This window comes from Trypanosoma brucei, chromosome 4, assembly GCF_000210295.1.
Source record: "Trypanosoma brucei gambiense DAL972 chromosome 4, complete sequence".
In the NCBI taxonomy this organism is placed as follows: domain Eukaryota; phylum Euglenozoa; class Kinetoplastea; order Trypanosomatida; family Trypanosomatidae; genus Trypanosoma; species Trypanosoma brucei.
In genome coordinates this window covers 344,696-362,591 of record NC_026737.1, presented here as the reverse complement: position 1 = coordinate 362,591, position 17,896 = coordinate 344,696, and the positions used below count along the sequence as shown (strand labels likewise).

At 48.7% G+C, this 17,896-nt stretch overlaps 10 protein-coding genes across 10 annotated transcripts; all 10 read left to right on the top strand.

Moving 5' to 3' along the window:
• Window positions 1–150: 150 nt before the first annotated feature.
• On the top strand, window positions 151–624 carry TbgDal_IV1670 (hypothetical protein, conserved; the record flags this gene model as incomplete). The annotated part of the gene is made up of 1 exon (XM_011774450.1): window positions 151–624. One exon carries the CDS (start codon window positions 151–153, stop codon window positions 622–624), a length of 474 nt encoding a protein of 157 aa, XP_011772752.1.
• An 811-nt stretch (window positions 625–1,435) lies between these two features.
• On the top strand, window positions 1,436–2,245 carry TbgDal_IV1660 (hypothetical protein, conserved; the record flags this gene model as incomplete). Its single annotated transcript, XM_011774449.1, has 1 exon — window positions 1,436–2,245. The coding sequence occupies one exon, from the start codon at window positions 1,436–1,438 to the stop codon at window positions 2,243–2,245; it is 810 nt and encodes a 269-aa protein (XP_011772751.1).
• Window positions 2,246–2,798: 553 nt separating this feature from the next.
• On the top strand, window positions 2,799–4,067 carry TbgDal_IV1650 (hypothetical protein, conserved; the record flags this gene model as incomplete). The annotated part of the gene is made up of 1 exon (XM_011774448.1): window positions 2,799–4,067. The coding sequence occupies one exon, from the start codon at window positions 2,799–2,801 to the stop codon at window positions 4,065–4,067; it is 1,269 nt and encodes a 422-aa protein (XP_011772750.1).
• Window positions 4,068–5,103: 1,036 nt separating this feature from the next.
• On the top strand, window positions 5,104–5,583 carry TbgDal_IV1640 (hypothetical protein, conserved; the record flags this gene model as incomplete). Its single annotated transcript, XM_011774447.1, has 1 exon — window positions 5,104–5,583. The coding sequence occupies one exon, from the start codon at window positions 5,104–5,106 to the stop codon at window positions 5,581–5,583; it is 480 nt and encodes a 159-aa protein (XP_011772749.1).
• Window positions 5,584–6,249: 666 nt separating this feature from the next.
• Window positions 6,250–7,299, top strand: TbgDal_IV1630 (nucleoside diphosphate kinase, putative; the record flags this gene model as incomplete). The annotated part of the gene is made up of 1 exon (XM_011774446.1): window positions 6,250–7,299. The coding sequence occupies one exon, from the start codon at window positions 6,250–6,252 to the stop codon at window positions 7,297–7,299; it is 1,050 nt and encodes a 349-aa protein (XP_011772748.1).
• Window positions 7,300–8,066: 767 nt separating this feature from the next.
• On the top strand, window positions 8,067–8,810 carry TbgDal_IV1620 (hypothetical protein, conserved; the record flags this gene model as incomplete). Its single annotated transcript, XM_011774445.1, has 1 exon — window positions 8,067–8,810. The coding sequence occupies one exon, from the start codon at window positions 8,067–8,069 to the stop codon at window positions 8,808–8,810; it is 744 nt and encodes a 247-aa protein (XP_011772747.1).
• Window positions 8,811–9,582: 772 nt separating this feature from the next.
• On the top strand, window positions 9,583–11,661 carry TbgDal_IV1610 (protein kinase, putative; the record flags this gene model as incomplete). Its single annotated transcript, XM_011774444.1, has 1 exon — window positions 9,583–11,661. One exon carries the CDS (start codon window positions 9,583–9,585, stop codon window positions 11,659–11,661), a length of 2,079 nt encoding a protein of 692 aa, XP_011772746.1.
• Window positions 11,662–13,087: 1,426 nt separating this feature from the next.
• TbgDal_IV1600 (hypothetical protein, conserved) lies at window positions 13,088–14,029 on the top strand (the record flags this gene model as incomplete). Its single annotated transcript, XM_011774443.1, has 1 exon — window positions 13,088–14,029. The coding sequence occupies one exon, from the start codon at window positions 13,088–13,090 to the stop codon at window positions 14,027–14,029; it is 942 nt and encodes a 313-aa protein (XP_011772745.1).
• Window positions 14,030–14,758: 729 nt separating this feature from the next.
• Window positions 14,759–16,168, top strand: TbgDal_IV1590 (hypothetical protein, conserved; the record flags this gene model as incomplete). Its single annotated transcript, XM_011774442.1, has 1 exon — window positions 14,759–16,168. One exon carries the CDS (start codon window positions 14,759–14,761, stop codon window positions 16,166–16,168), a length of 1,410 nt encoding a protein of 469 aa, XP_011772744.1.
• Window positions 16,169–16,929: 761 nt separating this feature from the next.
• TbgDal_IV1580 (hypothetical protein, conserved) lies at window positions 16,930–17,391 on the top strand (the record flags this gene model as incomplete). The annotated part of the gene is made up of 1 exon (XM_011774441.1): window positions 16,930–17,391. One exon carries the CDS (start codon window positions 16,930–16,932, stop codon window positions 17,389–17,391), a length of 462 nt encoding a protein of 153 aa, XP_011772743.1.
• Between the last annotated feature and the right edge of the window lie 505 nt (window positions 17,392–17,896).

Below are 17,896 nucleotides of genomic sequence, written 5' to 3'. Positions count from 1 at the left end.
GCGAGTTTTCCCTCCCCCTTAAAAAAAAAAAAAAGAGAGACACACCCTTTCTTGCACATTCTTACCCTTCTCCACTACCTACTACTTCATTTGTAGCTCGTCTGCCAGCCCTTTTATCCATCCTGTGGAAAAGAGGGGGGCGCTGGGAAAATGTTGCGGTTGACACGGCCATTTCTGTTCATCACGAAGATTGCAAAAATATCGCGACCTCCCGCTAGTGGATATGAAATAGCGGAGTTACCAAATGAAAAGGTTTTCACAGATTTCCTCGATCATCACAAAACACGTTGTGTAGTTGCGATACTTCACACAGGCAGCCTCCGCAGGCGGGTAGGCGATGGTGCGGAGACGTCCATAGCGGAGGATCCCTTAACGCGTAGTTTTATCTCTTCCATCAATGCTGTGAATTTGGGGAATCCAAATGAGGTGAAGCTCGCACTGGTGCCGGGGCCGCGAGCGAAGAAAATGGTGAATGAGTATGGTGTCCTCACTTTTCCCACGGTGCTTATCTTTTTGGATGGAAAGTGTGTGGAGCGTGTTGTGGGAGCGCGTGTGCGAGAAACTGCTATCAAGTCACTCTTTACACTACGGAATGCGGGACGTAACATTTTCTCTCGTGAGTGATTGCATTAAGTGTATTGGTTTGGTGTGTGTTTGATAGTGACGGGAAGGGATGGGAGTCGCGTTCGTATGTTCCAAATGTAATACTCGATATTATATTGTGAGCTCTGATGCAATCTGCAGCGGCACAGTAGCGGTAATATGATTTTGTGCAGGGATGAGCTGAGGGAAAGGAAAGGGAGCAGCGCGGCGTAGCGAGGTGATGAAGGTTTGTGCCTTGTGCATATGCGTGCAGGAAATCGGAATCACGACTGTGGAAATTATGAAAGAGGGATTGTGGTTATACTTGTGTTATTTGCTCATCTCCCCCCCCCCCCTCCCCCCGGTTGAACAGGCTGGCGATTTTTTCGTTGATGTTGTCTTTTGTTGTCACGCACTTCTACATTTACGGTACCAGATAATGCGCGTTATGTTCGCCTGAAGGAAGATCGGTAGAAAAGAAGGCGGCTGAGAGGTGCGGTCTCCTTTTTGCTCCACTGTCAGCATTTATAGTCTTTCTGAATGTTGTCCTGTTGGCGCCGGTCTTCGTATTTTTCCTTTTCTGAATATATTTATATATATATACCCCTCACTTTCCCTTGAAAGCCGAACATTACCCAAATGCGCGGTGCAATACCATTTGGGTGAAGTGAATGTCATGAATCGAACTGCGTGAGTTGTCTTGTGGGGGCGCAGTAGCGGTCTTATTCATCCCAAACTGCGTTGTGATACATGGTATTGTCAGTTTTGTTGGACCGGCGTTCTCACTTTCTTTTTTTTTTTTAATTCATAGGCACCGTAAATAAAAGGGAAAAAAAAGCAATATCGAGTGAATATGTTCCGCGGGTCAGGGCAAGCCTCTACTGTCCTTGGCGGTGCATCCTACACTCGGAATGAAGTGGTGTACGAACCGTTGCCGAAGAATGATAAGCACCGCCTCCGTCGCCGTGAGGTGGAGCGATTCCGGCGTGCGCCTCTTCCACCTCTGCGACCGCGTTGGAATGCATCAGTAGCTGATGAGGCCCATCCCTTTCCTCAGCGTCCTTTGATGCACACATTGGAATATTACAAAACTGATGAGCAGATGATGTGTGAGGCCGGTTTCTTGGACAGCATCGTGGAAAAACCACGGAGCACGGTGGTAGCCAAGTGGCATCCTGAAACAACAAAAGTCGCTTCCCACGCTTCGACCGCCGCGCGGAGCTGCACGCCGCTTTCAAACAGAAGTTTTCTCGAACGTGTTTTCCAACAAGAGTCAGTGGAGCAAAAAGTTCCGCAGTGGGAGTGGGTTCCCTCAACACTTACAGGCACGATTCCTAGGCACACATTTAGAGGGATCGCGTCAAAGTTTGCTGGGACACCTGTAAGTTTTCCAACTGTTCATGGAAATGAGTATGTGAACCCTCCTAGACGCGTGCAGATGTTGAATGAATTAATTAGGGAGAAGAAACGGAGCAAACGCGCGCCATCTAAGATCTCCGCACTACCACATGTAGAAGGCTTCAAAGTACCACATACCTTCAAGATGAGCAACATCGACGAGTGGTGGCCGCTCGACCCCACGATCCCGCTGCGTGCTCCTAAAGAACCTGAACTGAATGCGACTGTCACTTCCCGCGAAATGTCGGCGAGTGGATCGCGGTGATTTATGTGAACTAATTCTTTTCATGCCTTCGCGCGGTGGTGTTTGGCAGGCGGCGCCGCGAACTGTAGTCATGTATATCGTGAAGATCGATCCTCCCTTCACTAGTTGTTATACATGTCTTCACCGTGTATCTTTATCTTAGTTACTACGAAAGATGACTCCTTTTACTTGCTGCATTTGCCCCACTCCACTCCCCACCTCCATAACAATTCGCTGTGTGGAGTGTGTATGATTTAAAAGTACGCCAAATCATTTCATGCCGATACATTTTATGCTTCTTATTTTTTTTCTCACTTCTCAATCTAGGTGCCTGGAACGCTGATTAAACATCTGGACGCCACCGCTTGCAGCGGCAGGGAAGGAGGGAACATTACCGTCACGAGTGTAAGGGACAAAAAAACTAAAAAAGGTTAGGGTTAGGGTGAAGGTGAGGCAGTAGTGGTTCACATATTGGGTGCTGGTTGGATTCTCTTCAACATATTTTTTTAAAGCAAAAAGGATACGGGCCAACGGGGGATAAATAAGCCAAAGTTAGAGAAGTGGAGAGCCTCAAATGCCGTTGTTGTATGCCTCAAGAGCCAAACACACTCGCTTTAAGTCCATAGTGCAGAGAACCCGCCGTCTGCTGTGTAATGGGGCGTCTGGAGCGAATGGTATACGGAAGTTGAGCCGCGGTTGCGGCATAGCAGTGGATAGCGGGGGTCAATCAATGGAAAAGGCAAAATTTGTTGAGGCGCTTGAGGAAAGCGGCGTATCGTTGGACAGCGAAGACATTGAAGCAATTGTTCATGTGCTGGATAGAAGTGGTGATGGTGTTCTCGATCCGACTGACTTTATTGCGGCCCTTCGACGTAACCTCACACCACTGAAACTGACGTGGATTACACGTGTATGGTACACCTTTACTCAAAGTAAGGACGGGTCCGTGTACATTGATGAGGTTCTCAGCTCATATAACGCCGCCGGACACCCCGATGTCGTTCAGAACATTCGGTCGGAGCAGGGAGTCCGCTCAGAGTTTGAAGCTGCCTTCAGCACAACAACAAATCCAGATGGTGCCATCACGCGGCAAGAATTCGAACAGTACTGTTCCGGTGTCGCTGCGTTGTGCGCCAATGACCTTGAGTTTCTAACGTTGATGCGCGGTGTGTGGCCCGCTAGCGTCCGAACCCCACTGGATGAAGAGACCATGAGAACTCACAGAGAACAAAACCCCTGCAACATGACCTTCAGTTCCTACCAGACTGCAGCAGAGAAGGGTGCCGTTACCGATGTGAGAACTACCGTCGCAGTGGTAGATGATATAATCCTCAGCAGTCATCGACCGGTTGTGATCCAATCCCCGTTGGCGGTCCGTCAACTGTCTATTGCGCTACGCCGGCAGGACGTGCAGCGAAACTTCTTTCTTTCGCGCGAAACCTTCCTAGAAGTTTTGCGCGGACACCGGCTATACTTAAAGGATCCTGAGAGTGCCCTCACCGTTCTGGACACCGCAGGCGATGGGTCAGTGGATTATCTTCTCTACATGAATCTCTTGCTTCCACCCCTCCCACCAGCCCGATTGATGATGCTTGAGCGACTTTGGGAACTATTCCCGAAGGACACGTGCGGGACCGCTGATGTCATCGAGTTGCACAAACGGTTCAGTGCGGAGGATGGTGAGGAGCAGGATGCGTTTCTTACCGCCTGGGATGTTCGGCAGGCGCTGTACCGACGTTTCACCTTCGAGGAAATTGTCGAGTGGCATACTCCCCTAAGTGCTATGTTCGAATTAGACAACGACTTTGAGACAATGTTAAAGAAACGATGGGACTTCTCCTAATCAACGGTGGATTTTGTGCAACCCTCATGTCGGCACGGGTGTAAAGAGCCACTGTGACTACTTTGCACATATATCAGAGGATGGTATGTATTATTTAGACTGTCTAGACATGATGTAAATCAAAAGGCGGTGCCCTGATGGCAAGCACATCGCCGCAGGTGGTACTAACGTGGTGTTATCATCAAAACTTATCTGTGTTTTCCCGTGTGCGTCTCCGTAGGTCTATCAAGTGTCTTCTTCTCATCGGTTTTTTGTCCTTCGTTTTTTTTTTCCTTCGTTGAGGTCTCATTCCGGTAGGTAAGCGACAGCCGGATGCAACGCTTGGGTGCCGCGCGAGGGTAAAGAGGCAGCAAAAAGTTTGTTTGATCTGGTGCTGGTTGCTGTTGTTGTTGTTTAGAGTCTTTGGGTTAGAAGTGCCCAATATCAAGGATTGGTATGCCGCGTTGCTGTTTTTTTTTTTAGTTTAGTTCACCGTAACCAAAGGCAGGTTAGTTCAGACCTCATCGATAACAGGATGAAATGCTATTGGTCGAGCGGCAGAACCACTTTTTTCTGTCGTTCGCGAACCTACCCAGAAGTGATGCATTGGTCCGTGCGCTTGGGTCCTTCGATTAACTTTGTGCACCGTGAAACCATCCTGGGGATTGTGTCTGTAGTGCGTTGGATCACATCATCTGAGGTCTTTGGAGGGAAGGAATAGATGTGTGTGTGTGTATGTGTGTGTGCTTTTGACAGTGCTCCCGGAAACCATCACCCCAATGCCATAATAAGAGGATAGCCTAGAGTAGCGTAACGACATTTCTCGAACCCCCTCCCAAGTGTTCTTTGTTCTTTTCGTCAAGTGTGATGATCCCGATCCCTTCAAACTAAATAATGAATGCTTTTGCACTATTCTCGTTTTTCCCCGTCTGGTCGTCGCTGATATTTCGTGGCGAGCGCTGTCACCACAGTTCAGCTCTTGGGCGTTCGATCATTATTCAAGTAAAGTAGGAAGCGGGAAAAGCCTTTACAACCGCGTAGGGGGGAAAGATATACAATGGACACCGAGTGCCTCCGAGCCCGCCACAGCGAGTGCATTGATTTGGCCTCTGTTCAGCTTAGAAGGCAACTGATGGACAGCGGTATTCCCTTCACAGAGGCTGAAATAGCGGCGTTACCTGCACGTTTTGTAGAGTTGCTGATCTCTCGGTTGGAGATGTTCCGCCAGCGCGAGGTTGAAACCCGCGCGGCCGTAGACAAGTGCCGCCGGGAGACAGAGGTGGAGGAAATGCGGTTCGAGCAGCTGCGCGAGGCAACGGAGCGCGTGCAAGGGGAAAAGAGGATTATATCCAGCAAAATAAGTGCAGCAGTTAGTGAATACATGCGTGAGGACAAACTCGAGAAGGAGAAGCAGCGGGAGCGCCACAACGAGCTTCAGGAGGTGTTTAGACAGGTCGAGAAAAAGGAAGCTGAACACCGCAGAGAGATTATTGAAATGGAGCGACTTCGGAAAATGCTCAAGAAGGTCACCAAGTAGCTGCAACCGCGCCCAAAAGACAAGGGCGAAGTGCGGGATGAGTAAATATTTGACCGGCACTACCGTCAGATTCTTTCAGTATTCATAGTTTTGTTGGATTTCTGTAGATTGAACCCTTTAGATTATGGGGTGAAGGGGCATGTAGAAATGCGTGTTTTGTCACACGTTGGGTGGTATTTGCGGGCCTGCTAGCAACGAGAGTGGTTGTCATCCACTTGGATGCTGGAGAATCACCACGTGTTGTTTATGTCACAGCCTCTTGCACTACCTTTCACGTCAAGGATTAAGCAATCTTTGGTTTCTTTTCCCTTACATCTCTTCGTTTTTATGGTGTAATATATTGTTATTTGTATGGTTGATGGGGCGTGATTCTTTCAGCAGTGAAGAAAATATCTTTTGTTCGGCGAAAAAGTGCAAATGTCCGTGAAGGAAGGGGGAAAATGGGGGGGGGGGAAACGCATACTCTCTTCGGCTGTTGGCAGCTACAGGTTTGTGTATCAGTCTTCCAAGCAGTTGCCTGCGGTGTTCACCCCTGTTTTCTTTTTGATTGTCTATTGCAACTGCGCACTTTCAAGGTGAAAAAATAAGAGAAGTAGGAATTGAATCCGAAAGGTGGCTAAAGGCAAACCAAGATAAACCTTTGATTGATTTTGTGTTCATATAGCAATGGCGCGTTCACTGCAGGATCCACGTCTTTCCTTTTATTGCGAGCAGTATGATCACATAGCGCATCGCATGAATCATTATGTACTTCAGTTTTACTTCGAGGACCGTACCGTAGAGATAAGAGAGGTGACGAAGAACCGACTTCACCTCAAACGTGCCCACTTCCCTCATTTGAATAGAGATGACTTTAAAGTTGGTTCCTCCCTTTCGCTGCTTGGTGGTGTCATCAAATTAACCGCCTATGCTGACGAGGTGACGCGTGAACTGTGCGACGAAAGGGGAGAAGTCACTGCTGTGATGTTCGGGGAACAACTACTGCCTCAGTTGGGGCGTTGCCTGGCGGTGCTCACGGAGGAATGCGGTTTTGTTGCATTAGAGATGCAGATGGCGTGGCTACCAGTGGAAACAGCGGCAGCATATGGTGTACCACCGGATTTGGTGGAGGGTCGCATCGTTGTCGTTAAGTGCGCCAATACCAACGCCCTTCAACGTGGCATCGATTTCATGGCCCGCATGCCGGGCGCCCGCGCAGCTGAGAGTGTGGAGGAAGTCGGTAGGTGGGAGCAGATTGTGGAAAAGGCGAAGGAGCAACCAGTTGCTATTCTCGGTGACCCCAACTCCACCGTAGTGATAATCAAGCCGCACGCTTTACAAAAACTGGCTGGTGGGGTCATTGTTCAGCAGTTAATTGATGCTGGTCTCGAAATCAGCGGCATTTCGCTCACAAACATGACTTCTCAACAAGCAAACGAGCTGCTGAAGCCTTACAAAGGTGTTCTACCCGACTTTCCAGACACGATGCGGTCGCTGATGGGCACTGTTTGGGTCTTGCAGTTTGTGTCTTTGGATGAAGGAGTTGATGTTGTCTCCGTGGCACGTGAGGTGTGTGGGCCCTTTGACCCCGTCATCGCAAAGGAGCTGCGGCCGACGTCCATTCGTGCCCGTTTTGGGGTGGACAGGGCCCACAACGCCGTTCACTGCTGCGACCTTCACGAAGAAGGCCCGCTGTATTCAAATTTCTTCTTTAGACCGGAGGATGTAGATGAATAGATAGCAACAAAGGGGTTCATCGACTTTTAGTTTTTTTTTCCACCCCTGCCTGACTTTCGGTGACAAGTGAGTGGAGGAAAACTCGAAAGTCGTTGCCTCTTGGTTTGCTGGGTTCCGTCTAGTCATGTAAGTGTACACCTTTTGATTGTGCTTGAACTGCAGGTTCAAGTTTTTTCACACTTTGTCTACCGGAACTGTGCTGGCCCCTTCATCTATACACATGACATGTCACTGTTCTCTCTTCCTCACTTGTGTGCATTCTCTTTCTCTTGCGGTGTTGAGGTTGACAATAATTGAGTAACGGCAAGAGGCGAAGTTGCAACTCCGAGCTCACACGGTGTAGCAAAAAAGTAAGCGATGTAGTGGCCACGCGGAGAAAACGAGGCGGATATAGCCGTTCATGGGACTTATGTTAGCAAAACCAAATGTTGAAGTGCCCTGCGTAGCTGGAATTTGTAGACAGGTTTTTCGTGTGACAGGGTAAATGTCGTGGGTGAACGAGTTGTGTGGAGGAGGGGAGACCGGAGAAAAAGTCGGAAGTGCCCTTTGCTGTGCATGTAGATTGTGGTAAACCCCGCATCTTCCGCGTAAAATTCACGTTAGTTGTTTTCTTCCGTACCTACACTCGGTCACCCAGGGGCAAACGGAATGCCACAATTGGTATCCTTCACTGTTGTTGTGGTTGATTAACAAATTTTGCTGCCAATTTCACTATCGTTTTGCAAAGTTTTCTTTCATTTCTATCGATGCTGTTTATATCAGCTTAGATGGCTATGCGAGACGTCATTGGTGACCCGGATTTGCTTCTTAGGAAGACCCCTGCGAATCCAAAATATGAGCACGTGAAGCCCGTTGTGGAGACCGGTATGACGGCTGAGCTGGCACGCTTCATGAAGAACACAGGCGCCGCCTTGTATCGGGTATCAGGCGAACCTTTCATGCGGATTCGGACACGACTGATAGGGGACTTTGTTCAAAAGCAGCAATCCCAGTCAGGGGAAATTAAAGACGGCGGTTTTGCCCACCCGATGGATGAGTACCGGGCTCCCGACACACAACCGCCGAAGGAATATCTCATTCTAGACGTCCGTTCGGAGGAAGAGTACGCGGCTTGTCATATCAAAGGGGCACTGCACTATCCGAAGCGGCGAATGGTACACGCCATTAATCCTCTTCTTCCCGAGATGTTCAGCTTTAAGAATAAGGAAAACAAGCTAATCGTGTTGTACGACTTGGAAGAAGAGATGACGATTGCCCAGGGCATTGGACAAAACGTTTTTGAAAAGGGTATTGACAACCTAGCGGTGATGACCGGTGGCCTGCGCGAGTTTGTTCAGGATTACGCAGACTGTATTGTGGGAGAGTCTCCTGTGCCTATAGTCCCGCGTGATACCCGGCTGCTCAAGCGTGCAGAGGCTGTGTCAGCAGCACGTAGTGAAACGCAGCGCAGCGCATTCTCGCATAAGCCGAAGAGTCTTTCCAACAGCCTCGCCAAGCCCCGTCCGCGATGAAAGGGAGAGATCTGAAGGTGCCGACCTGGAGTCCACCGGTAAATAGAGGATAGAAGGGGGTGGGGATAGAAAGGAATAAAGAGTAGCATTTTGAATGGAAATTTGAAGGTATATATTATTATTTTTTTTGCCACATTGAATGTGACAGCAGCAGAAGGCCGCTAAAAAAGGTGGTTTTCCCTCATTTTTACCATGCATGGCAGTAGTGCCGTTATGCTTGTGCTGCTGTTCTTTTTGAATATCCCTTCCCCCCTCCTCCACTCTTTTGTGTCCAATGTGGCAACAAGAGAGAGAGAGGTGCACACACTGTCTAAAGTGTGAAACGTTTTGGTAAAGCACGAGGTACATTCGGATGTGGGTGTATGTGCATATTGCTATCCCCCTCATCGTGACACTACATACATTCGCGCAGTTTACTGGAACGTTAGTAAGTGCAAAGTGATGCCTCAGGCGGGATCCGTCATCACATTTGTTGGCGTGTGTCCGAGTGCATAATACAGGTATACATACACATTTGTTTCCATGTAAGCACATCCTCTTCTCCCCACAATCGGTCTCACACTGAGACGTATTACTCGTTGTTCACTTTCCACCTTTCGTGAGGTATTTGCGTTTTTTTTTTGTTCTGCACCTCTACCGTCTCTTTTATTTTATTCTTTTCTTTTTTCTCAACCCCACCCAACTAATACGAATAACCAAATCAAACACCACTTTGAACCTACACGTATACATATTCTTGAAGTTTTTCGGCACCGAAGGCCCTGATAAGGCCATGAACAGAACGCTACTCGGTTTAGTTGACAATAAACGATACGTAGCGGCTGGATTGATGAACGCACAGGGAAACCGGTCTCTCAATCGTCTGATGACGAATTCGGTGCCTCCGAGTAGCATGGCTGGTGACGAAAGGGGGAACAGCGCGCGTTGCTCGGGTAAGAACGGTGATGATGCGGGAAAAGATGGCGGCAGCAATAAATCTGCAAAAGTCAGTGCACATAGCCCACCGCGTAAACCGGCTCCTAAAGCTGCCAAGACGAGGGTCACAATAGGGATGCGACTAAAGAAATGGGTCGTTACTGGCAGGATTGGCGCGGGTTCATTTGGCGAAACGTTTACTGCCGTAGAAGTTGACAGGAGCAGTGCTCGTAGCGAGGATCTGGATCTGGCGCATGGGGCATCCTCCCATGGACTCACAGACCTCCCTACGACTTCAGGCGAGGAAGTTTGCATCAAAGTGGAACAGGAAAACAAAAATGTTTTGCGAGTGGAGGCAGCAGCACTGAAGAAGATGCAACCCTGTCCCTATGTTGCGCGCTACCTAGGCAGCGGAAACTCTGCGGGAATGAACTTCATAGTTATGCAGCGGTTAGGGCCAAATCTTGCGGATCTCCGCCGTAGCACTCCGCAATGCATGTTCAGTATCCACACCACACTCCATCTTGGAATATCGTGTTTGAAGTGCATACAGGGTGTACACGAGTTGGGTATCGTCCATCGGGACGTCAAGCCCTCTAACTTTGTTATCGGTTTAGGTGGCTCTTCCGACCCTCGGCAGTGTTATATTGTCGACTTTGGGTTAGCGCGCCGCTTCCGCCGCCCTACTGGCGAGGTGAGACCACCGCGAGCCAACGCTGGATTCCGTGGGACAAGTAGGTATGCCTCCCTGGCGTCGCACCGACAGCAGGAACTAGGCCGCGTCGACGACATATGGAGTTTATTGTTTATGCTCATCGAATTCATCACGGGAACTCTTCCGTGGCGTAAGCACAAGGAAAAGGAGGATATTGGAGAATGCAAAGAACAAGTTATTGGACCGGAACTGATCAAAAACCTACCACAGGAGTTCGGGCCATTCCTGGAACACCTTCAGACGCTCAAATACGAGGACGAACCAAAGTATGATATGTTATTCTCCCTCATGGAGCGGGCTATGGAACGTGGTGGCTACCCTCGAAACCAACGCCTCGACTGGGAACCAGAAGAAGAGGATACACCACCCGATGACGTCCCCCTCAGTTCAACAGGGTCGCTCAATAGTGAGACCACAAGCTGTGTCAATGATGTGGATAGTGGGTGTTTCATAGAGAAATTTACGAGCAAAGAATCGTCTCCAAAGGGCAGATTATTGCCACCGCCACCGCCTTCACGTCGGTTCATGCCCCCACCAAACGCCGCAAACGCTGCTGTTAAGCGACCCACATCTGCAGGCCGCCTCATGCCCCCCTCGCCGCACATTGGTGAAAATGAGGATAAATATATACCTGGATCGACAAGACAGGAGGAGTTGCGGAGTAACATTAGAATGAGCGACATTCATGTCTCACTTGACATAACCAGGTGTGACGGTGGTATGAATGATGCAACGGCCCTGTCAGTGTCACCTACGAATCCTCCTCCTCCTCCTCCTCCACCTCTACCTCCGGCACCCCTTGCAAAGAATGGCGGCAATAACCGTCGGCGAAAAAAGAAGAGAAGGGGAGGTGCTGCCAACAGGGACAGGTGTAAGGAAAGGCATGCGACATTAGAAGTTTCCGAAGATTTGGATGTAGGTTCCACCTTCTCACCATGTGAAGTGGAAAGTTCACCACGGAATAGACGTCGAGGGCCCCCCGACCAGGCTGTGGCCCATGTGGCGATAGGGGGCATACAAAATACACGGGGGCATTCCGCATCACCTGAGCCACCGCCTCCTTTTCAACGGGAGGCTAAACAGGGGGCAACGTTAGAAACAAAGAGCATTCCTTCCCGCTCGCCGACTGTGCAGAATGACAACAAGTTGGTCAGAGCGGAAGGATCAGTAGGAAAACGAAGAAGAAAAGAGGGGTCTACCTGTACATGCCATTGCATGTGAAAGCGCATGGCTTGTCCATATGGGTGTGCCGCATTGACAGGGTTTGAAGAGGCTAAGGGTATAACCAGGCAAGAGGAGGGGGGGAGCGGCGAAAGCATGCCGCCCATCGCATGGGATGCACGTTGAAGGTTGCATATTTAGGTGAATATCGCTACTGCACACTTAGGTTATCTCCCTTTGTTTGATCTTTCCACTTTCTTTTGTTCCCGAACCGCTAGACTCGAGTGGCCTTCATTTCGCACCGCCGCTTTGCTTATCGATTTCTTTTCCATTTTTCATTCGTGCTTATAATTTTACCTTCTCCCTTTCCACTCCCTTTCATATACTCGCTTTCCCTTTTATTTTGTCGAATCAATGCGCAACACCGCACGGATTGCGCTGGCAAACAACAGTTATTGAGGAATTGACGTGTGAAGGGAAAAGGTGGTGCAACGAGCTTCAATTCAGCTCACAGAGCGTGCATGTGTGTGTGTGTGTGCCTCAGGGAGGGAGGGAGGGAGAAGAGGGGGTGACAGGCATTCTATCACTGGTCTCTCCACGTGCGTACTCTCCCGTTGTCATGTGGTGTTTACACTCTTGCAGACCCACGTTAATTTTACGCTAGTTGAAGTGGTTGTTAGTGGCGCTGCCCTCAGTATAATACTTGGGATGGAGAGGAAGAGAGGTTGTACCGTTCTTTCCTCTTCCTCTTCCGTTCCTTTGTTTTTTGTTTTTTTTTCTTCCTTTTCTTGTTTCTTTGGGTCGTCATTTGCTTCCATTAGGCTTTTAGGATGGGTGGTGCGTTTCATCCCGGTCTTGTCTAACACAGTATGTAGAGGTGGAGATGAGGTGGGGAATGGGAGAGGGAATGAAGTATTAAATCAGAGGGAGGGGTGGTGGTGGTGACTGTCGGTCCCACGGGTGAATTGTAAGGTGAGCCACAAACGGGGAAAACGATCACGTTTCCATCACAAAAGGGGGTACAAGCATATACATATGTCTGTGTTTGCATAACATGTGGTGTGTAGTATGTGTACATCTGTCCTTGATAGGGAAAAGGAAGAGCAATCATTTTCAGCCTTTTTCTATTCGCGACCCCTTCTTTCTTAGCGGGAGTGGAAATAGATTTAAGTAAAGTAAAGGAAGAGTGACTCTAGCAACACCGGGAGGAGAAACCTGTATATATAAGGGTAGCGAGGCTTTCATTCAGTCGAGCAGTCTCACCAGCAGAAAAGTGCAGAGGAGAAAATAATTTGCCGATCACGCGTTGGCGGGAAGGGAAATTATTTGTTCATCCTATCCCACAAGCAAACGTTGTACATCTACACATCTGACATATACTTAAATATATAGAAATATATAGAGCTATATATTTAACTATTGATTTCTAAAGGGTACGCACATCCATTTGCCTTGTCGCCAATCCCCAACAGCGCACGCCTTCTTCATGTCGGACGTGGATGATTTAATTGAAGAACTGTTCCCTAAGAAGGAGGGTGGGCGTGCACCACCTGAGGGGAAGGGTGGAGCTGCATGCGAACCCCCTGCCTCTCCATCAAACTGGGATGACACCGACGAAGCGAACAGCGAGGCCGAAACAACAACAAGAAACCAGGGAACTTCGGTTAGCTTAGAAGCAGCAGCCTCAACAACAGCAAACGTTGGGGACGGAAGAGGAGAAGATTTTGACGACAGCGACGAGAGTGTGGAGGAAACTGTCATGGGAGGTCGCCATACCGTTCCTTTTCCTCCCACCCCAGGCAACATGAGCATGGCATGTAACAGCAAATGCTTTGTAACAAATGTCGGCTCAGGGGAGCTCCGTCACCCCTCTGTTGCGCAGCTGCTTCTGGCAGGAGAGGGGAAATATGACAAATGTTCCTCAAATGAGCAACTGCTGCTTCGCAAGGGTGCCTTTCACGCACTTAAAGCGGACGCTGGAAATGGCTGCACAGACAAGACAGCAGATGAGGACGGTCGAAAGGGCGGCTGTCCATTTATTCTTTGCCGTAAGTGCAACTACACTGTTATTCGCCTCCAAGATGCGGAGTGGGACGACGAAGAGGGTAAAATGGATTTGTACCTAACAGTTAGGAATTTTTATCCCGATTGGAGTCGTCTGGCTAGTTCACTTCCCGTTGGGCAAATGCGTAGAGGAGAGCAAAATACTGTTTTGAAAACATGCCCCGATTCCGCTGCATATTGCTGTCAATGCTCTTGGTTGACCGTAAAGAGCGCCCAGGAGGTCATAGACACACGAGTAACAGATCACACAAAGTTTGTTGGAAAGGAGCTAACATGTTGTTTCGCAACGCAACTTCCCCTCATCAGTGGTGAAAAGCGCCGGCCACCTCTTTGGGTGTGTGGGGGACACGTGCCAAAGCATTAATTGATCGGCCAATTGTCCTGTAGGCGCGTTGAAGAAAGAAGGAGGGGGTAATGAAGAGCTATGGCGAATGAAAAGAAGGGTGCCAGCCTAAACTAACGTAGTAGCGTTAGGGAGGGGGAAATGCACACCTACACCTATATTTATAAACTAACGTATATGTAAGCCAGTTGGAAGGTTGTACTAATGGGGATTATGTGTGTACATACTGATAAACACCCATGATGCATTACATAACAAACTGTTCCCCTTTGTTGGAACGGTGAGGTGTGGAGCGGTGAGAGTTGTCGTCAGTTTTCCAGAAAAGGAAAGTGAAGTAGGTCCACTATTTTCGTCCAGTTCCCTTTAACCCCTTTTATTTTCTTCCGCCGATTATACCTGGGTGGGAGTCTCTGTATTTGTGTGGTTTGGTCGCCCGCGCCTCTCCATTTTGCTTCAGCGTGCTTTAAATTTTCTTTGCAGGTGCTTAAACTTCTTTTTACACTTTGTCTTTCTGTGTTTGGATGATTGAATCTGTGTGGACGACCTGCGCCTCGCTCCTATAGCGGCGCTATCGACCCGTCTTTCTCGCCTTACCACCTTAATTTGGGGCTGGTTATTTGTCCCTCGTTCATTTTGCCTTTCGCCGATATTGTTCATCTTCCTTTCCACTTTTTTTTTTTTTTCGTGCGGTCCGGTGACAAACAAACAAACAAAAAAGGGGCTACGGAAGTTCTTTTTTTTTTTTGTCTAATGCCTCCCAAGCGAGCGGGCTCTAGAAAGAGGAAAGAGGTTCTGCCGGACCCCCAGACGCTACCGAGCGGTACCTGCAATTATTACATAGGCGAGTGGTTCGTCAACAAGGAGATAGACTCCCTGAGTGATATATCGCATTCAGTGGTGGAAGCACACACGAAAAGCAATGGAGAGGTGTCAATGCTACCCAGGACGGTCGTTCTAATTCCACCTGCTACACTTGGAGATGTCAACACCCACTACGCCGTTGAGGTTGCTGATAACTTGCGTGTTGAAAGCATCCCGCGCTCTGCTGTGGAACCGAAACCGAAGGTCATTCCAGTGGAAGGTGAGGAATCTTTCGACCCCATGAGCACAAGGGAAAAGAAAGAAGAAGAGGGTGATTCCGTCGTCCCTGATGATACTCTGCCATCTGCTGCAGCAGTTCAGAAGGTGGGGTCCAGTGAGGCCGCCGCTGAGGTCGTCATTCAAGGGACGGTACATATTGAAGGTATTGTCCCGCGGATCGTCATAACTCCCGACCTGCCCGAGCCGCCAGTGGTACCAAAAAAGAAAAAGTCCGATGCACGAAAGAATAGCAAGCGCAAGGAGGAGGAGCAGAAGCGACTGGCAGAGGAAGCACGCATATATGAGGAAAAGGTCAATGCGGCAGTCGCAGCGGCGCGGGAAGAAGAAGAATATCGAATGCAGTTTCCGCATCCTGAGCGGTGGCCCAACGTGCAGTTCGCGAATATGACGTTCAACGGGCAGGTAATAGTTGCCCATGCTCACGTAAAATTTCGGAATTGCTGCTTCACCTCACGTAGCAAAGATACTACACAACTCCTCGTGGCACAATATTGCAAGGTGGAGTGCGAAAGGTGCACCTTCGACCAACCACAAAAAGGCTCCGTTTATGGTTGGCCAATGTCTAATATCATTCTCACGGAATGTTATTTCAAAGGAGCTTCGAGTTCGCGTGATGGTTGCACCCTTCCGGTCGCCAACGCATGTGAATCCAGGCCTACGTGTGTGGGCCTGCACACCGACGCCTGCAAGATTACTGTGAAGGACTGTGAATTCTCTGCACTTGGGACGGGTGTTATAATGCGTGGCACCTTTCCGGGGTCTTGTGCTGGACAACCGGCCATGAGCATAAAGAACTGTAAATTTTATGGAATCTACGCCGCGGGTATAATTCTGGACAGTGTGAATGGTGTAGAGTTGGCGGGCAACAAGGTGGATGAATGTGAGTATTACGCGTTAGATTGTGTCAAAGGAGAAGGTATCCGTGTGTATCAGAACACCTTTTTGTCCAAAATTCGGGTTCAGAAAGGTGCACATGCGAGGTTTTTGAACAACGAAACGGGAACAATCCCCTTCACTGTGGAAGAGGTAGAAAACCCGAACTGGCAACCAGTTTACTGAGTTGTATATATTTTGTGTGGTTGGCTGGAGCCGTGGACGGATGCCCTTGTGTCTTTACCCGATCCACCTGCAAGTGGTGACGTCCTCTACGCTCTTTTCTTCTTCTTTCTTTTCCAGAATCCATTCACCCATTCACCGGATTCCCATGCTGTGCGTGTGTGTGTGTGTGTGGAAAGCAGGGAACTGTGGAAGATGAAAACTATCGAGGAGGAGAGGGAGAGAAAGAAAAAGAAAAAGAGGATGCGACAAATGAAGAAGGATGGGGAAAAGTGTGCGTGTGTGTGTGTCTGCGCGTGTCCCCCTCAGCGACCTCCTTAGAGACGCGGTCAACCAAAGGAATGGTGTCGTCGCTTCAAATGTGTGATGACTTGGGAATATTGGGGAAGGAGAGAGTGTTTTTTTTTTGTTTTCTAAATTAAACAAAGAAGGAGGTGGAGGGAGGTGGTTTATATGATGTGGTGCAATGTACAGAAATGTTTAGAGGAGAGAGGGAAAGTAGGCATTCATTGCCGCAACTCTTTCGTACTTCCCCATTCACAGACATGCTAATGCGTATGTGTGCACGTATCGCTGTGGTGGAAAAGATGCAATTTTCTGCGTCGGTATGTGTCTGTCAATATCGGCATCAACTCACGTGCAATCATTTCTATTTTTTTTCTACAAAAAAGAAACCTCGACTTCCTTTCCCGTCATCCACATCAACTCTTTTGGGGACTCGTTAGAACGACACTCTCAACAACGCCACTGAGTTCCAAAAAGGAATGGATAAGGCAGTTGGTAAACTAGTTAAGGTTGGGAAGGTTCTCGCAGTCGCAGCGGCGGTTAGTGTTATTTCCCGCGCCATTATTCAGCGATTATATAAATTGCACAAGATACACTGCCATCGGGGTCAGGGAATAAGGCCAGTAAAGCCCATAGTGCAGCGTAGTTTCACCGCCGATGAGCTTCAGGAGTATGATGGTGTACGCAAGAATGATGTTTATGTGAGCGTTAAGGGTGTGGTATACGAAGTCGCCCCACAGTTTTATGGTCCGGGGCAGCCGTATCACATTTATGCGGGGCGTGAAATTAGCCGCTGCCTCGCAAAAAGTGATTTGACAGGCGATGAAATCAACAAAGACTGGCGCCCGGGTAGCACTGAGGAGGAGCTGCAGCAGTTGGAAGGTTGGGTAAAGAAGTTCGAGTCCAGATACCCCGTTGTTGGGTGGTTTATATGGGAATAGTGTAATTCTCCCTTCCCCCTTTCCTTCATTCGACCCACTTATAATAAATGACGCAGGGAGGGAGTTACTGTTGTGTTTCTTTCTTTTTTTTTTGTGTGTGTGTGTGCTTAAGTGTGATGAAGCCAAGAGAAGGGGGAGGTCAAAGATGTGTAAGGAAGGGGAAGCAGTTTAACCTAAAACAGGTGAAGGTAGAGTAAGGGGTAACTAATAGGGAACTTTTATCGTCTTTGGTTATTGTTTTTTTAGACATTTAACGTGTACTATTTCAGTTGTTTGTTTCCTTTCGTTGACATTGTAAAGTTTTAGGATGAGTGGAAGTTTACCACAGTGGTCTTTAAGCAACTACTTGGGGTGAGGGCTGTTTTATTATTATTCCTTAGCAGTTAATGGGCTGCTCGCGAGACACAAGACGTCGTACAGGCTTGTCTTGTTTGTTGTCTTTTGGGGGTTGTTTGCGTTGTTCCTTCCGTTTCAATTGGTTATTCTGCTTCAGCGCTGCAATATC